Source organism: Anas platyrhynchos, chromosome 6, assembly GCF_047663525.1.
Source record: "Anas platyrhynchos isolate ZD024472 breed Pekin duck chromosome 6, IASCAAS_PekinDuck_T2T, whole genome shotgun sequence".
Classification (NCBI taxonomy): domain Eukaryota; kingdom Metazoa; phylum Chordata; class Aves; order Anseriformes; family Anatidae; genus Anas; species Anas platyrhynchos.
The window spans coordinates 33,373,513-33,392,629 of NC_092592.1; the positions used below are offsets into that span (position 1 = coordinate 33,373,513).

Here is a 19,117-nt window from a genome sequence, read left to right on the forward strand (position 1 = left end):
TCTCCTTTATTATGACCTTCTGTTATTTCTGTTATTTTGTAATTTCTGCTATGGAAATACCTGTAAAGCCTAATGTGAAGACTTCAAATACAAAAATTAATTTTATTGCTAAGGCTGTATCTTCTCAGAATACTCTACTGTCTGTTGGCACCACAAATCATCTAGTTGGCTGTACTTCTAATGCATTTGAAAAACGGTATGGTAGTACTTTATATATAATTTTGCAGGCAACTCATCAAGCTGTTTCTTGGCTTGCCTTATATGTCTCCCCATTTTAATCTCCTGGATTTGAAGCAGATTTTAAAGTACTCTTTCTGACTTCTAAAAGTTCTCTGTTATCCTCTTGTAAAGTTAAGCTTGATTTATTTTGGTGTTTCTAATGGGAAACTGTGTATATGTATATTTTTAAATTAAATAAAAAGCATTCATGGGATCTGTGCAGCTGCCCTTAAAATGTCATCATATTGTCATTAAATATCTTATCCTTTCAGTTTCTTTTTATGAACAGTCTTCCTTTTGTATAGCGTTCCTTTAAAATTTAAGCAGAATTGTAGGTGTGGGTTTTTTTTTTTTTTGCACCCTCTCCCAGCTTGCGTTGCTCTTCCAGAGATGCTGAATCTGTACGTGCCATGGTTAGTATTGTAGAGCTGTTTTACAGCAGTGATATGACTAGATTCTTCTGTGTGTGCCCCAAAATTGACTCAAAAATTACTTTTCTCTACAGTTCTATGATTCATTACTAATGTATTATCTGTTCTCTGAAAGGTTAACTCTGACTGCTATCTTTGGTTATAACAGTTCTTGTGGAATGTGGACCTTTTAGTTGGGAAACATTCAAGTAATGTATCATTTAGCAGTTCAGAATAAAGGCTTAAAATATCATTTAACCTTTTCTTATATGACAATGCTAATATTTTCTTGAGATGTTCCAGACTGAAGGATAACCAGTAAATATCATAGAATGAGTTGGGTTGGAACAGACCATAAAGACCATCCAATTCCTGACCCCCTGCAATGGGCAGGGACACCTCCTACCAGACCAGGTTGCCCAAAGCCCCATCCAGCCTGGCCTTGAACACTTCCAGGGATGGGGCATCTGCAGTTTCTCTGGACAGCCTGTTTCAGTGCCTCACCACCCTCTGAGAAGAGAATTTTCGCCTAACATCTAATCTATGTCTCCCCGATTTCATTTTAAAACTGTTACCCCTTGTACTATTGCTGCATGCCCATGTAAATAGCCTTGTGATTCAGAGATCTTTCTTTCAGTGAGGAAATGCTACTCATTAACAGTAATGAAGTACCAAACAAGTGTGTAGTTAAGAAGCATTGTTGTTGTCAAAGGCACATGTTCATTAGTAATTAAAATCCACTAATAATGAACACAAACACCACTAATGTTGAACAAGGAACTACTAATACATTGCTTCTGCTAGCACTTATATCAAATATCAAAAGGCCAAAGGAGCTGATCATGTAAGTTGAAGAAATTTTAAGTGAAAAAGTACATCCTTTTTACAATAAGTTCTTAAATTAACTTGTTGAGATATTTTTTTATTTTATTTTTTCCTTTCACATATTTCACATATTTCCTTTTCTCTTGAAAAGCAGAAAAATAACGTAGTGTAAAGGGCGATAGGACATTTATATAATACCTAGAGATGGCAGTTTTGAGCTGTGTTTTGAGCTGTGTACTAGTCATTGTGTAACATTTTCTGTTTAGATGAGAGAGAAAAAATATCCACAAAGAAATTACATTAAGTTTTTGACTTGAGCTCCTGAGATTTCAAAGCCTTGTGCTAGACCAGAGTGAGAGCACAGAGCTAGTATTGCCTGATTGTGGTGCAAGGTAAATTGAAGCTATATAATTGACTCTGTGGAGAATGAAATAAGTTACTGTGCCCATTTCCCTCAGAAAGCTTCTTTAGTTAAAATTGAAGTACTGTACTTCTTTACTCTGAAGAAAAGAGATCAGAAGACTCCCACTGATGTATAGTTATAACAAGTGACTAAGACTTTTTATGCATTTATAGTGGAGAGAGTATAAAAGTGTTCTTGCTTTTAGACCAGCTAAACTGTTAGTGTTGCCTTCAGTGCCTCTTCAGACTGGTTATTGGAAAGGCGTTACCGATCTCTGTTAGCAATTGGTTCTCCCATATCTCAAAGATTGTATATAGTTCCAGGCATCTTGATACTTGAAAAATGTCAACGTACTTTGAAATAAATCATAAAAGAAAAATGATTATGGAGAGACTGAAGGAAATGGCTTGTGAGGTTTTTAAGTAGGTACATACAACTCTTCCAAACTATGACTAGATAGGGTGTTAGGTGGTAAATTGAAAAATGCTAGATCCCTGGAATAATGTATAATGGGCATTGTACAGAGAGCGAATATATGGTCACTGTAGAGAATAGTGAACTTCTGGTCACATCACAGAATTCGACCTCGTAATTAAACTGTTGCTAGTAGTCCTGTGACAGTGGAAGGATGACGGGGCATTGAAATTAGATTCTTTTGAGACTGGAAATAAGAATGAAGCAAACAGGCAGGCTGACATATTCGTAATTGTAAAGATGTTTCCCAGTATATGAGACAAACTTAATTTGACTCATTTGAAGTCTATGAATGTTACTTCTAATTTTAAAGCTTTATTAAAAAAGGGTAATTGTTTTGATTCCTTTTCTAAATTAATTGGTGTAGATGTTGAGTATATATATACTCTTCTGGTATTTTTACTAGCCTAAACAAAACAAGAGTGAAACCTTTCCTGTCTTAACATAATTAAGACACTCTTTTGTCTATTAGTTCACTGTACTTTAATATGCCTACTCATGTAGGCTGTTGTAGTATAACTTGAAACAGTAGCTCTAGGAATGTAAGAGTCTTTTCTAACTATTCTGTTAATACTCATTAGCCAGGTGTACCACCAAGTTGCATACTCTTATTATTTTATGACTTTGTTACATCCTATGCACAGCTTGCTTTCTAATTCCAATTTGTGGACCTCAGAAGTCCTTGAGAACTGGGTAAGATGAGCCATCACACGCTTCTAGTATATAGTCTAGATAAGAGCCTATTCAGAGTTCCTCTGAAATTAAGTGGACTTACTTATGAAGAGCTTGGTTTCTTTATGTAAAACTGCAATATTTTTCATTCCTTTTTTCAACATTATACTCTAAGTGGTTTGAAAGTTGAAGTATAAGCATGGTTGCCTTTTATGTCTAGTAGATCTTAAAGTGGAGGCTTAAATAAATATCTAAATAAATAATAATCTTAAATAATAATCTTAATAATCTTAAATGCTTTTCTGTATGTCTGTTACTTATTCATTTTCAATATGTTTTATCTAAATATTCTACAAAAGATCAGACTAACTTCTCTACTAAAATTTTGGCTTATATCTTAGTTTTAGAGCTTGGTTCACATAGTTTTATTTGCAGGCTTTTCTTTGGCCTAATTTTCTGTACATGTAGGAATGTTCAGGCAAACAAGTGAATTTCAAATTTTGCCTTTTCCAAAAACATGCATTTTATTTCATATTTATATTTACTTTATATTACTGCCTTGTGTTTTGAATACAGCAGTGTTCCAGGAAAATGTCACTAGTTTAAGGTATATAGGATATAAATATATATATCATTCAATTAACTGATATTATCATTCAATTAACTGATTTAATTGAATTGTTCTCTGAAGTAATACCTTTAACTATCCAGCAGCAGTGTGGAAGTATTTTTAAAATTGCAAAGATGCAAAGAGCTGAAAAGTTTCTAATAGATTGCAAGCACTGAAGTGAAATATCAGGCTGCCTGATAATGTGTACTGACAGAAGTTGTTACTGAATCTTATTGACTACAGGGAGATATGATCAATATTTGAACCCTGTGGATGTCAACAGCATACATATTTTTTTAAGAAGGATCTGTTTCTTTTAGTACTATTATTTGAACTACTTCTTGTAAATATTTATTGTCAAGGAGCTAAGTTCCTGTATTTTAATAAACCTCAGAAATACAGGTTACTTTGTTCAATAAAAAATACGTTTTTCTAAGATAAAATTAATATCACTGTGTCATGCAAGTGCCTATGAAAACTTCCATATTAATAGTTCCAAATGTCTCAAGTGCTATAGACTTCTATTTTTGACAATTCTCATGCAAGAATTTTTAGTTAACATACCTGATTGCTGGTCATTTTTGCAAATTTTTATCCTTTTAACTCTATTAAAAACAATAATTCATTTGCCTACGTTATGGAAATTCTGTACACTTCTTTGTTCTTATGAAACTTTGTGCAAGTATCTGTGGTTATAGTTAATTTATTATTGATTTATTTATACTCTTAAAAGCAGAAGATTTATATTTGGATTTGGGGCCTTTATTCATTTACAGAAATTAGTGCTTTCATGTAAATACCTGTCTTTCTTCATTAGAATAATCCTAAGGATAAAAGCACATTGCAAGTTTTTATTCTTTTTCAGGCTCGTAAAAGAATTTTGCCTTTTAAATTATACAGCTCAGACTGCTAGGCTGATTGCTATTTGTTTACCAGAAGTGTATAATTTTTTCCTATACCATCTGTTTAGGTCACACAAGTAGTTGACTTTTTTTATGTTGTGCTTTGTTTTTTATTCTTAAATGAAAAAAAATCCAGTTTGGATATTCGTGATCATTTAATGGATTATTTTTGTATTGTTTGTCATAAAGGGAAAAAGAATCTGATTTGTAAAACTGATGGTAAAATCTATTGGAATTTTTTTTTTTTTTTTTATTCCCTTGAAACAAACAAGTTATAGTTGTTGGCTGTTCTCTTTGCTTTTATGTGAACAGTTGCCAAGAAACCAGCTGTTGTGGTAGGTAGGTTTTTTCCTGTCATGAATGAACGAGCTGCCTACCTGCTCATCTTACCTCTTAGAGAGGTTTCTGTAACTCAGGTAAATTTAGTAGTGTAAAGTAATATATCCGAAATGACCAAAGTTAGTTTTTTGAATAAATACTTCCCTGCATTCTTCACTGCGATTTAAGATGTTGCTAAGACAGAACCCCAAAATAAAAATGTGTTGAAGACCTTGTGTCGTCTTGATGCTTAGTGCCTGCTGTTTTGTTTTCTGTCTTCAACAGTCTGTCTCTTGGCCTTTGTGCTCCTCCAGGCTGTGGAGTGCAGTTTTTAACATCTTTCATTTGCAACACGTGTCCAGATTGTCATTTTTCCTCACTAATTTCATGAGGCTGCCTTGTTTTTAAACCATTACTTATTTTTGTTCACCTCGTTATGCCATCTTATTATGAACAGACGTAGTGTGCTTCATTTGTGTGATCAAAAGGTGAGCAACATTTGTGTCCTTGAAAAATCCATGCTGAAAATCTACATGTATATCTGTACTGTGCCTGTCAGAAAACCTTGCCTTTAGTGCATACCTAGAATTATTGTTGGTTTATAAGAGGACTCCTTATTTTCTTTTACCATCTTTAGGCTGATGAGGACCATTTGCACTTTGTTTCCTTTGTGTAATATCTTCCTGGACTTTCCAGAAAATGTCCACCTTTGTGTGTCTAGTTTAATACCTGACTATTGCTTTTGTCCTTTATAAATATGTATGTATTTAATTCTGTAGTTCTTCTGTAGTTTTTGGTTCATGTTCAACTGATCATTGCTAACTTTTGAAGTATTTTTTTTTTTTTTTTATTAGCAGCTCTAGGAACTCCTTAATCTTAGAAAGAGCCTTGAGCAAAGCTTAGTTAAATCTGTTTTTGTGGTCGATAAGGCAGTTGTCATGACCTTCTTGTCTTTTTCTCTGTCTAATTCTGTGAATAGTCTCGTGTACAGAATCTGCTGTGTCATGTATAAGGATTGCTCCTCACAGAAGTGTTCTTTTATCTGAACTTTGAATCAGTTAAGTAGAACTGTGAGGAGGACTTTGTCAGCTGTCTGAGTAATCATCTTGAAGTTCACGTGGCTCTTCAGGTCACCTTTTTCTTCCTTTTTGGTGTTGTGTCTTTGCTCAGTCTCAGAAATCTTTTTGAAATGCTGTTATATTTCACTTGCAACTACCTCATTAGCTTCTTTTTTCTGCTGTAATCAGTTGTCTGTATTAAAAAAGAAAAGAGAGAGAAATTAGTTGATTATGCTAGAGATGCTGATTTACCTTAGTTCTATTTGGCAGTATAATGAATGAGCTCTGAGCTATCTACATATAGGTTGATTTTAAGAATAGTATTTGCTTATGCTATTCATGTTTTACTAGCCCACAAATCCCCTATAATACCCCCCCCCCCCACCCTCCTGCCTGTAAATTTTAAGAACTAAGAAACAAGCTCAGTCAGGTCTGTTACTTCTGTTACCACGTTGTTTTCTTGGCCCTTAATCCTACCTAAATGATGCTTTTTTCAGCACTCAAGACAGGGATTTTAGATGTCCCTTAGACACGAGAGGAAAGCAGCATTCCTGAATGTAATAGAGCATGTACCTCTTGAAAACATGTAAGTAAGGCAGGGCAGGTTGGCCTGAAGCTTGAAGTCTGTGTCAAAAGACCAAAAACCATAGACATGTTATTTCTCTATAAACATGATGGAATTTTGAAAGTACTGTAAAAGCTACTGTACAAAATGCATCTTGATACTGTAATTATAGACAACATCAGTCATTGCTGATGTCAGATGTATTTTTGAGATAAGTCTTTTTCCTGGATAATTCAGTTGTAGCACCTTGCTACCTGGATATCTAATCTTACACAGACAAAGTGAGGTTGATAAATACTAATTTTGCTTATGTGATGTGTTATGAACTATAAATTCTACTTAGTGTTGGTCCAGTTTTTCCAGCTGAAGAACCAATTAGGAAGAGTAGGTTTGCTGCTTACCATTGATGCATTTCATGATGAGTATCTCAGCAAGAAATGAGTCAAATGTTGAGACACTGAGTGTTTTGCCTCAGAAAGGAAAGGGGTGGTGATGTTCTGTGTGTTAATGTCTCTATCATGCTCTAGAAATTTGCAGCTGCCTTGACATTGCTCATTCCCGTAGGGTCAGAATCTGTCAAGAAGTTGATGTTTCAGTAGTCTACAGATAAAACTTAATCTTCACTGAAATGGAAATTGCATCCTGATTTTGCTTACCTTCCCCCTTGAGAACAATCATCCATTGGAGTTTATTTTCATCTTTACCAGGAAATCTTATCACTTACCCTCAGTAAGATGACCAGCTAAAGCAACTTGTCATGCTTTTAATGTATATTCTTTTAGAGCATCGAGATTTTTAATAGTGGCATAGGTGTAACAATGCACTTATTAGAAGTATCTCTTATTGTGATTTTATGTGTCAGCAGTAAAAATCATGATAGCAGGATGAAGTTATTTGATTACTCTCAGAAATAAATTTTAAAGGGGAAAAGGTGAATCTCTGATCTCAGCTGTCTTGTGATTGGTACATTCAAGAAAATTAAATGGAAACACTGGGATCTGGACAACAATTTTCAGATTTTTTCACTTTTATTTTTGTAAGTACCTGCCAGTTTCTTTCTGGAGGAGCTTAAATCTGGGATCATCTCAGCTGATTTGATTCTTGAGAAATTTGTCATCAGATTTTCATATTTTGTCTTCCTTTCCACTAGGCTTTTTATGGAATTACTTCATGAGGAGCTTGTAAAAGCAACAGAAGAAATTCCCAGAAAATCCAAGAGGGATATTTTCTTCTCTTGCTGTGGAAATTATACATATATGTATAAATATGTATCTTAGAAATTCTATTTAATATTTTTTCTGACTTTTTAATTTAATCTGTCTTGCTTCTTTGACACCTGTAGACTCCTCCAGTGTTTACATCCCACAAAAACAATTCCTCTGGATGTGTGTGAAGTCAGTGCCTCCTCACAGGTTCTCTGGGTCTTTACCCAAGTTCTTTGAAATATTTTATCTCATAGGAAAAAAATGGTTTCAGATATGTACCAAATCCTAAGGTAAATTCATACTGGAGAATGTAAACGTCTTCTGTTCAAAGCCAAGCCCAGACTAATCTCTAACACAGAGTATCATTGCATAGGAGGAATTTTAACTTACAAATGAAGAAATGTTTACCTACATCAAATGAAAGGATAGTTTAAAATTGCAGAATTTTTAAGTGCGCTCTTAAAGACAGGTCAGACAGTTTAATTGTTTGTTTACTGACTAATCTCTCTCAGGAGTGGGGAAGTTTTTCATGTGTTCATTGATTCTATGTTGTTTACCATCCACTAGGTATAGAGACAACATCCTAACCACCTCAAGCCTTTGTTTTGGTGGTCTAAATAGAATGTCAATCTACTGATCGTTTATTTTTTAATTGTCTGTCAGTTTGAGTCTTTCTTGATGTGTACGAAGACAGTAACACTTAGTTTACATTTCTGCCTAGATACCATTTTAAAATAAGACTGAATTTTCCCCATGGTTCATTCAAGCTTCTTATATTAAGCAATTTGTTTATCTTCCAGTTTTTCTTTTTTTCTTCTCCCCCCTCCCTCCCCCCCAAGTAGCTAACTGTACCAAGGCTGCAGTTTTGATTTTTTTGTTGTTTTGTTTTTCTTAAGCAAGTAAGATTGAAGTTGAGTTAGACCTGAGTATTTGTTATACTGCAGCATGCAGGACGCAACTGCCCAAGCACCATGTAGATGAGATGCTGACTGCATATGGAGTTGCTATGTCCTAGCAAAGACTAACTGTCATTCTTAGAACCAGAGGCAGTATTTCAGTGGGATAAACAGTCCTTTTGAGCCAGTCAGTGAAGCCAACAAGCTGAAATTCATTCTGTGACTTATATGCCTTGGTTTGATACTCTAGATGAAATTAGAGATATAGTAGAATCGATTTCAAGTCAATTTTTAAGTAAAGAACTCATTATTTATCTCAAACAGCAATGCCATCTGTTTTGATATGTGGTTCATGAAGACCATGCTGTTTTGCATCCCTTTAGTACTTAACTAACACTCCCATTGGAATGCAATTTTTAGCAAATGTGCCCAAGGGGATCCTGTAAAGACATGGTCCCTTTTCTTTGGGTTCATTTGTGAATGATTGTGAAGTTTCTGAGGACTTAACTTATGTTGTTATTAAGATAAAATATTCTCCCTTGTGTATATGCCAAATTAAATTCCCATAGATTGAGTGTATGGTAAATCACATTTTAGTTCTGTGAGCTATTCCGTAAGAAAACATTATAAACCCCTTTCTGTTTGTTTATTTTTTTATTTTTTTTTAATAGCTGCAGTATGAATTAGAGTCATGTAATTAAAGCTTTTCTGCTTGAAGTAATCCAGTTGAGATTCATTTTGGTGTCATTTTCATGGCTAGGTTTATTCTTCAGTGAAACATTCTCCTTATCACTGTTGATTTAGCTTAAATACTGTTGTCTGGGACTAGTGTCTGATATTGAGCTGTTTAATGTGGTATCAGCTAAATGTGAAGATTTAAATCAGATTGTTCAGTTATGAAGTATTAGGCAGCACACAAGTATGCAGTTCAGATGTTATCTTACTATAATCCATTAACTGCTCTCTCCCAATTTTTACAGGAAGACATCTATATGTATGGAGGCAAAATTGAAACAAATAATGGCAATGTCACCGATGAGCTGTGGATTTTCAACATACACAGTCAAACGTGGAGTATCAGAACTCCTGCAGTACTTGTACATGGCCAACAGTATGCTGTGGAAGGTCATTCAGCACACATAGTAGAGCTGGACAGCAGAGATGTGGTTATGATTATCATTTTTGGATATTCTGCCATATATGGTTATACAAGCATTGTGCAAGAATACTACATCAGTAAGTCACTTTCAGATATTTTTAAACTTATGTACACTTCCCCTTTTCACAAAGGAAGATATATATTTGGCAATATGAATAAAATCTCATCTATTTTCTAACTATATAGATCACATTTATTGTTAGACAGCAGCATTCATACATCTTTGGAATATAATAGCTTTGGCTATTTGTTATCTTGTACATGGCTGTGGTACTCTAAAGGGGCTAAAGACTGAAACAAAAAATTCCAAACACTTAATGTTCTGATGGAACTTACTCTTTTTACTGTATGTGTAATGTTTTTACTACATAGTTGAGTAAAAAAGAGTGAATGGAGTGAAAACCAAAGGGATAAACAGAATACAATGAAGAGCAGTTATTAAAAGAATTTAGTTAATTTGAAGATTCTTAGATTAGTGTTGCTGTAATATATTCATGTGTATTTTCAAAACATAACTTAGTTTATCCTTATACACTTCAGAGAAAAGCCTATACATACTTGTTGCAACTAGAAGAAATAAAAGAAAATTAAGACTAATTTTTGTAAATCATCAAGTCTGTCTGGGATTCCCCTTGCACCATAGCAAGCTTTTCTTATGGGTGATCTAAAATGTTAGAATTAAATAAACTAAGATGTTTTATCTTACACATGATACTTCTAAGATACATTTTTTAATAGCATGATCTTGAAAATACACCTTCTTAATGCATCCTTAGGAATATTTATATGCTCACTAATTCAAATAACGTCTTTTCAGTCCTTGTTTTCTGTAGAATTGATCTGAGGCTATTTAAGTTATTTAAGCAATAATGGCATACATACACACACAATTTCCAAGTAAAATTTTTATATTAAGACATAATATCTTTCAGATAGTTTCTATTTACTTGCTTGCATTTGTGCATGTGTATATAGACCCTGTTCAAGCAGACTTATGGGATGGGGAAGTACCTTCAAAACTTAGAGAGTTCTTATGCTTCTTAGAATTAATTGTGATGGTAGTGTTGAAAGTTTGTAGTGATAATGAAGAAGGCTGAAAGAGAATGGGAATAAAAGGAAGAGTGCAATGAGATGCTTTTTCCCTGTAGAAAAATTTGGTTATGCTCCATGAACCTACTAAAAATTTCTGATCTTAACAATGATGTTCCACAACGGTATTTTAAGGCTTATTAAGTATTAAAGGCCAGCTTTTTTGAAAAAAGTTCTGAAAGGATTTTTTTTTTTTGTAGTTTGTTTTTAAACTATCAGAGAGGAGACCTTTTCTTGAAGACTTCTTATTTGTTGGTGTTCTTCCTTAACAACAATTTCTAGTTCTCTGCATGCTCATTCAGTTTAGTGTATACTTGAACTTCGGATGATTTGTTTTTCCATATGTTTATTATTTAGTGCGTGGAAGAATTACAAATACTGATCTTATAGATAGCTTAATAATGGAAGGAAAATAAGGATGAGGAACATGTGATTCACTTTGCAATGTAAAAGTTTCTCTGTCCGGGATATTTTATTGCTGTCATTATGGTAGAAATGTACAACTTGTTGAATAAGTTTTAAAATAGCTCTGGTGGAGGATTAGTAAAACAGACTGCAAATACACATTTAGTTAAAACAACAAAGGCGCTCTCACACACACAAAAAACAAACAAGCCAAATTATTGCAGTTTCATTTTACCTCATTGCATCTGTCTCTCTCCTCGTAACGCCCCCAAATGATTTTTGTGGTAAACTTTCCTGAATTCTGTCAGCTGCAGCATTTATCCACAATTGTGTAGTTGTAGGATCATTTTTAACCGTGAAATTCCAGATAGTGGTTTGGACTAAGAATGACAAGTTTCTGGGGAATTCAGCAGCTCAGAATCCAAATATAAAAGGTATGCGAAATGATAAAAGTATTGCTGTGAACTCACTGGAATTGGAAAGAAAACATCTTAGACACCACTTCTGATGTTATAGAAAGAAAAATTAGAGTCCCTTTTTGTTTTCCTTTCAAAAACACTTAGCATTAACATTTCAAATTGTACTGTTTTATTCTTTCTAAATGTTATCAGCCATGGTTTTTAGTTCTAGTATGGAGTATTTTTCAAGCTTTTACCAGATGCCTACTGAAAGGAGGTATTGTGCAAAACTTTCCCTTAGATTCATATGAATTGAAACTGCTAGTGATCTAGTCTTGTCAATGAACTTTCATAATCTTAATATGGAATTGTATTGCTAAAGCCATAGTTACTGTGTTTAGTTACTGTGACCCTGATTTCCATAGGCTTTGAGTCAAGAAACACAAAGAACTTTTTTAGCTTTTTCCATAGGTATGCGGTTCTACTAACAAGGTATATAAGTTGAATGCATGTGCATAGTCTTAAAATTTCTCTCATGTTTGTCAGATTAGCAAAGAAAGTAATTTCTATCCAAGTTAACTAAGTCTTGTAAAAGTCAGACATGGTTTGCAGCTAGACTTTAACCATGTGAATGCACAGGAATTAATTACTACTCCAAGGGTATGTGGGTTATTGCAGTAACAAAGGAGCTTCCTGTTGTCCTTTTTTGCTGTGACTGGAGCTGGGACTTCTGAGGAAACCATAAATCTTGATATGGGAATTATGTGACTGATTTTACTAACTTCAACCATAAAGCTTTTCTGGGTTACTCCCCAGGGAAATTTATTTCTCTTTAGGTTAGCAATACCTCATAAACCTTCTGAGAATTACAGTGTGAGTCTCAAGGTGAATCTCAATAGTGTTTTGTTTTAACCATAGTTTATAAAAGCTCCTTATACGTTAGGAAACCTCTGAATAAACCTTCTGTGATTTTTATTTTATTCTTTAAAAGATAGAAATTTGTTTGGATCAGCAACATATCGCTCCAGTTTTTAGGTTATTTTTTATGACTTCAGAAGTAGGTTTTAGGTTGCCTTTGATTTAAAAATATTTATTTGAAGCTAAAAGAAATGGCCCTATGTTGTAATGTGTACTTACTCTTTTTTGTAAGTTAGCATGAGCTTCTTAATTACAAGTAAAAGTTTGTAATTTATTGTCACTGTAATTAAATGAAGATGGAACACTGAGTAGCTTAGAAATGTTGTGCTTTTTACTTAATCTGTTCAAAGGTTTTAACATGCTAAGAATGAGTCAGGCCAATGTATCTACCTTAGCTTTGACTTCTACTAGATATATTACTGCAAATAAAAACTTTTTCTAAACGTCTGGTTTAGAAACACCTTTAGTTATCCTCAAATACTATTTCAATTATTTGTTTTTAAATGATAAAATGACTATTGATCAAATTTGCTTTTTTTTTTTTTGAATGTGACTACCCTAACTATTTTTATATGAAAAAATAACTAGAAAAAAAAAAAGGAAAAAAAAAAAAGAAAACATTAAGAAAGAATTAGTTTTTGTTTTTAAGTTCTTTGGATTTACATTCTCTGATGGAATGGTATTACATCTTTGGGTGTGATTAATTTCCTCTGAGTGAAAGGCTGGAATGGATCATCTTGGCCATCAAAACTGGTGCTTTTTAATGTAAACACTGCTTTTTTTTTTTTTTTTTTTTTTTTTAATATAATTCCTTATAAAATAGATGAGAATTAATCTTAAACAGTTTGGGTTTTGTTCACAACATCACTGGAAAATTATTTCAGGGCTTAAAATTTTATTTGCTGCATGTCATCTAAATCATAGCCAACCTTTTATCAGTGGCTGGTTTACGTTCATTTGTTTTCTGGATGATACATCGCTTAATGTAAGCAGATCATCTCTCTTCCTGGAATATCCTTTGCATAATATTTATAGGTACCAAACCTCATTTTTTCCAGCCTAATTAAGGCTATATCATCATTTCTATCTCATTCTAATAGTTCATCTCTGCAGCCTTTGCACAAGGAGTTCACCTTTATTGAACGTGAATGATTAGAAAAGCCTGTGGGATATTCTAGGTGCAATTTCACCAATGCCTGGCTATGTAACTTTAGTCTTGCTTTATTGGGAACACCTCACTTGGTGTGTGGTAAAATGACATTCGTACTGCTACCTTTAGAAATCCATTAATGGCTCATAGACTTTCTCTGATGAAGCAGTGCACCTACTCATTCTTCTGTCATCATCAACTGATGAGCTTCAGTTTCAAAGAAGCCCCTGTTACTAATCCCAGTGCTCAATATCTTTAACTTATTATTGAATTTTGATCTTTTTTTCATTTCTGATAGCCAAGATCATCAATTCATTCTGAATGGCATTCTGCTGCTTTTTTGAATTGATGTCTAATTTTTTTCAACTACCATATTTTAAGTTGTGAGTGCTGTAAAATGAACTAATTCATACTGATCTTTACAAGTCTGGTTAGTAATTGCAGCAAAGCACAATTCCATTCCATTGTGCATTGCTTCTTCTCTGGTGCCCAAGTCACCTTCTGTTATAGCGCCTTATTTACTAATTTCCCATTGTGGTATAAGGACATTGCTGAAGTCCAATTATTGAAAGCACCTATGCTTTCTTTTGTAGGTAACTGTTTTTTTTTTTTTTTTTTTTTTTTTTTTTTTTAATATGATTTAACCAGTTTGGTACGTTTAGATTGTCCATTTTGCCATTATTTTTAACATTTATTTTTTCATTTATTTATGGGGGGAGAAAAAAAAATTCTAAACCTTGGCATGTTACTGAGTCCAGGCTAAGGCCCAGATTTCCTCTCTTCTCCTCCTGCTTTCAGCACTACTCCTCCTACTGTCAGCACTAAATTTTGCTGTTCTTTATTCATATGTAACTAAATTTGTTTAAAATGCTTACTTCTAAGTCTCCAGTTTCATTTGCAGTGTTCATCAAAATTTTGGAATGGAGTCGTATGTCCAGTCATATGTACATGAAAATTATTGTATTTTTATTCTTTCATTTCATAAGTTTCCTGGAAATGGTTGTATAAAATTGGACATAAAAGTTTAATTCTTTTTGCAATATTCTTATCACTTTTTCAGCACATAGCCGTATCTATCTGTTTAATGTCTGATAGATTTGAATATCTGAACTTATCTTAATCACTTTTCTGAGTATTGGAAGAGAAACTGTGGTTTGAAAATTCTCCAGATGTCGATGAAGAAATATCATGTTTATAATAAAGATTCAAATTAAAAATAAAAATTAGAAGCCCTTATTACTGGAGTTATTTTTATGTGATATGGAAAAGTCATAAGTTTTGCACTGTCCATTAGACTTACAAAATGGATATCTGGGTAAATTAACACCCTGCATCCCAACCCCAGCATCTTGTGTATCTAAACTATAAATTGAATTGGAGGAGGAATCTTGCCAGTTCTAGGCTAATTAGGATTTTTAGGCTCTTGAGGTTGCAGAATTTTGCATGATCACTTTAGTCAACCAAGTATTTCCACTGACCCCATGTTTGAAAGAGTGGGATGTCTTTGAGTTTTGCGTATGAGGAGAGTTATGAAAGTGCATTTGATGATTGGATGTTTGTGTTTAAAAAGAAAAAGTGAAGATCCATGTTGATGAGTAGTTTAAAAAAAATCAGATCATATGCTGCACAGCAATGTCTTTCAATTCAGACAGAATTGTTTAAGAAACTATTTTCTGTACTGAATGGTTCAGTATTCAAGATGCTGAAGAAGCACAAAAGAGATCAAAACTGCTTATCTGCTTTGCAGTTTTTAAAGTGAAAGTTCAGACAGTTCAACTAAATCTTAGAAAGAAGCAGAAACTGTAATACTCATTTTGACTTACTCCTTTTGACAGAAGGATGCCTCTGGGCCTTTCTGAAACTTAGTTATCCATAATGTTTTTTTTTTTTTAAATATACAGAAAGGAACAGCTATTCATATTTCTGTGCAAGTCACAGGGAGTATACAGTGTGCAATTTTTCCTATGAAAATGTTATAGGTGTTATGTAAACCAGACAGATACAAATGCAAAATGTTTTACGTAAATAAAACGATGATGATGTTGATAGTGTGTAGTAGTAGTTTTTTCCCTGAAAAGCATATATGCTGATCTTTTGGACCGGAATTTAAATCAAAAAATAAGGATGGAATTGGTGATAGGAAGGTATATCAGCAGATTGACTCCTCACCAGCCTCCATATGTAAATTGTATCAAGTAACCGTACTTGTTGGAGAGGTAATATGTATGTAAAATGCAATGTTATTGGTATAAATTTGTTGATTGTGTTCAGAATTGCAGTTCTTAATAGCTTGATAACATCCAAAATGGAGATTAGAATAAAATACAAGTTACATTGTAGTACATATTAATAACGTAAATGTATGGTATCAGGTATAGCTAATGTATTACACAAGTATCTTCATTTGTACATACACACAAAAAAATCAGCACATATCTTCCAGTTCAATCCTTATTTTATAATTTGATATAAGCATTTAGGAATAAAAGTGCTGTCTTGCGTTTCATAGAATTTTATTTTGTTACAGAAAAAATTTAACTTATAGATGTGGTGTCAGGAAACTGCTTAATGAAAGTAGAATTGCAACCGTAATAACTGAAAGTTGTGAGTCGTTTCACTGAACAGAAGACTTCGGATAAAGAGGCAATCTTAAACTGCCTACATAATATCAGATAAAAATTGAAAAGGAATTCAAACTCTCAGATGAAGCAGGATGTATGGTGTTGTGTGCTACACTTGGATAAGTAACTTTATAAAGGCAGCCAATTTAGGCTAAGAATTGGGAAAAGACTACTCCACTTGGGAAGTCCTTGCCCACATTTTGCGTTCTTCTGGCATAATCTTCAAGAGGATGTAACCAAATTAATTTTTCCATTTTACGTGTATAGAATTGGCTTTCTCTTTATCATATGGTCCTTGAATAAGCTGGCTTCTCCATGAATACCTATCTCCTGGCTTGCTCTTTGTGTGGCTCCTAACATCATCTGGCAAGGTGTTGGGGGGAAGAAGATTTCAGGGCCACAAGCAACAAGAAATTATTCCATCTCTCTACCTTTTTCAGTGCTACAGCAAAATGTTTTCCTTTTGCATTTTAGTCTTCACTTGTAATAGCTTTTGTGAACAGTATTATTTGGTGTTTCAGTCATTTTACAATTCCCTAGCAAAGTGTCTGTATCCATGTACACTTAGAGCTACCTTAGTTTAAATGTTTCTGTGATCTCAGAGATCACAGCAGTTGAATTATTGCCAGGCTTCTCCACCTGGTTGTCTCACAACTGAGTACAGGTGTTCCGCATACAGCTGTAGTGCTTAATTCTCATGGGCCATCCCTGGTGGGACTAAATTATGGTTAAAACATAATGAATCTTAATTCTTTGTTTCATATTTTCCAAAGGGTGTTTTTTCTCCTGTTTTTGCTTGTGCTTGTACTGAACTGAGCATTTGGGGAGAGTATGAGATACTGCCTGGTACCTGTTACAACAACGTTTATCATTTAATTAAGAATAGTTTATAGCAGTCTAATAATAGTATCCAATTGCAAATGTTTTGATACATGGGTGTAAAATTACTTTTTAAAACAGGTCCCTAGTTATTGCTGTATTTAGAATTAGAGTGAAAATGATTTTACATACTTGGAACATCTAGTATTGTGTTTTAGAAATTGTAAGCCTGAAAGCTATGTCTTCTGTACGTTTTTTCCAGGGTCAAATTCTTGGCTTGTACCAGAAACGAAAGGAGCTATTGTGCAAGGTGGATATGGCCATACTAGTGTCTACGATGAACTGACAAAATCTGTTTATGTCCATGGTGGATACAAAGCATTACCTGGTAACAAATATGGATTGGTTGATGATCTTTACAAATATGAAGTTAACACTAGAACATGGTAAGTCAGATTTATAATAGAGGATACTAAGTTATTTCTTACTCTACAAAAATCCATAAGCATCCAGAAGCTTCTAGTAATAATTATCCAGAAGCTTCTAGTAAAATCGCATAGGAGCCTCAGTGTCCTTTGCATGTTGCAGAACAGTATGTTCTCTGCAACAAAATGAAAGAATTTTGGCAACGGATTAGGCTTTGAGCCAGTGGATTAATGGAGCTACACAACAAAGCAATGGTAGGGAGGAAGCTTAGCATATGTTCTAAATATATACATATAAATTAAGAAAAGATTGTCCTATTCTGACATAACCACCATGCAGAAATAGTACATGTGCTGCTACCATATGATATGAATGTACTGCCGATGCACACTCATGTACAAGTTAAGTAAATAAGCGGAGAACTCTAAGAATTATTGTAAGTTATTTTTCACAAAATTATCTGAATGAAAAGGGAAAAATTCCTTTGATTGAATAGGGAACCTAGTGATTCATGTTCTGGCATTTCTATTTTTTCTCAGTTCCTTGTCCATCAATTTCTTTTAACTTGTGAATGTTCCATATGTATTATATAGGCAAGCTGACCTTATTTTTTTGTTATTTCTTTCTTACATTCAAGATGATTTGAGATCAAGATCTTTTTACTTCGAACATTTTATTCTTGCAATTTAGTGTTTGCCTTGAGCGCTAATGGCTTAACTTAAAGCTTGCAATACTTGCTCCCCAATCAGCCTGTTAGAAATATGTGGGTTTGATTTCACTGAGGGTCTTTATTTTGAATGTCACTAGTTCATGGTAGCTGGAAGCATTAAATTTTTTTTGGTTACTTTTATATATTTTTAAATTCCTGGAATTTTAACGCTCTCTTACTGTATTCTTGGATCAAAGCGATATTGTATCCTTTGAAAGTCTATTCAACAATATAATAATAGTTATTTGAATATTATTATTCAGTATTACTTTAATAACTTATAATGAATGCTTCTATACTTACATTAAGCATAATACAACCGTGTAAAGTGTTTGTTGTATTTGTTTCATGAATATTCTTTCATTGGAAGCCCTGCTATGGGACTGAAAACTGGTTGAGAGGATGGGACAAAGACACTATTACATAGGAGCAAAATCTTTGCTTCCTGTAGCAGTGAGCTTATAGTCAGTATTCAAGATGCTCACTGAGGCAGCTGAGCCTGAATGCATTACTGGTGGGGCAGCGCACAAGGCAAGGATAGTATCACAACTGATTTCAAATGCCTGTATGCCCATCTCACCCCCCACTTTTTTTTTTTTAATGCATGCATTTGTTTGTACTCACTGTCTCTCTTTCTCTCCTCCTCTGCCTGATGTGGCTGAGGTTCATAGTTTGTTCTATGGTCTTGGCAGTCAAATCTGATTGCTTGTTTTATTCAGTGGCACATGGGTTTTCATTTTTCCATGTTGATTAGGCATAAGCTTTGTTTCTTAAGATGTGAGGGGGGCATTGTGTTGTTTCCTAGTGTGAGCGCTATTTCTAATACATCATGAAGAAATACAGTGCTCGTAATACCTGTGTTGCTT

The 19,117-nt window shown here is 33.9% G+C and overlaps 1 protein-coding gene across 19 annotated transcripts in view; it reads left to right on the forward strand.

Annotated features, from left to right (window-relative positions):
* Window positions 1–19,117, forward strand: part of ATRNL1 (attractin like 1) — a 493,325-nt gene that overhangs the window by 64,316 nt on the left and 409,892 nt on the right. For all 19 annotated transcript variants that reach the window (XM_072039818.1, XM_072039827.1, XM_072039817.1 and 16 more), the window contains 2 exons: window positions 9,538–9,793; window positions 17,379–17,562. In XM_072039818.1, coding sequence (XP_071895919.1) covers window positions 9,538–9,793; window positions 17,379–17,562 — 440 coding nt within the window. The remainder of the gene's footprint in view (window positions 1–9,537; window positions 9,794–17,378; window positions 17,563–19,117) is intronic.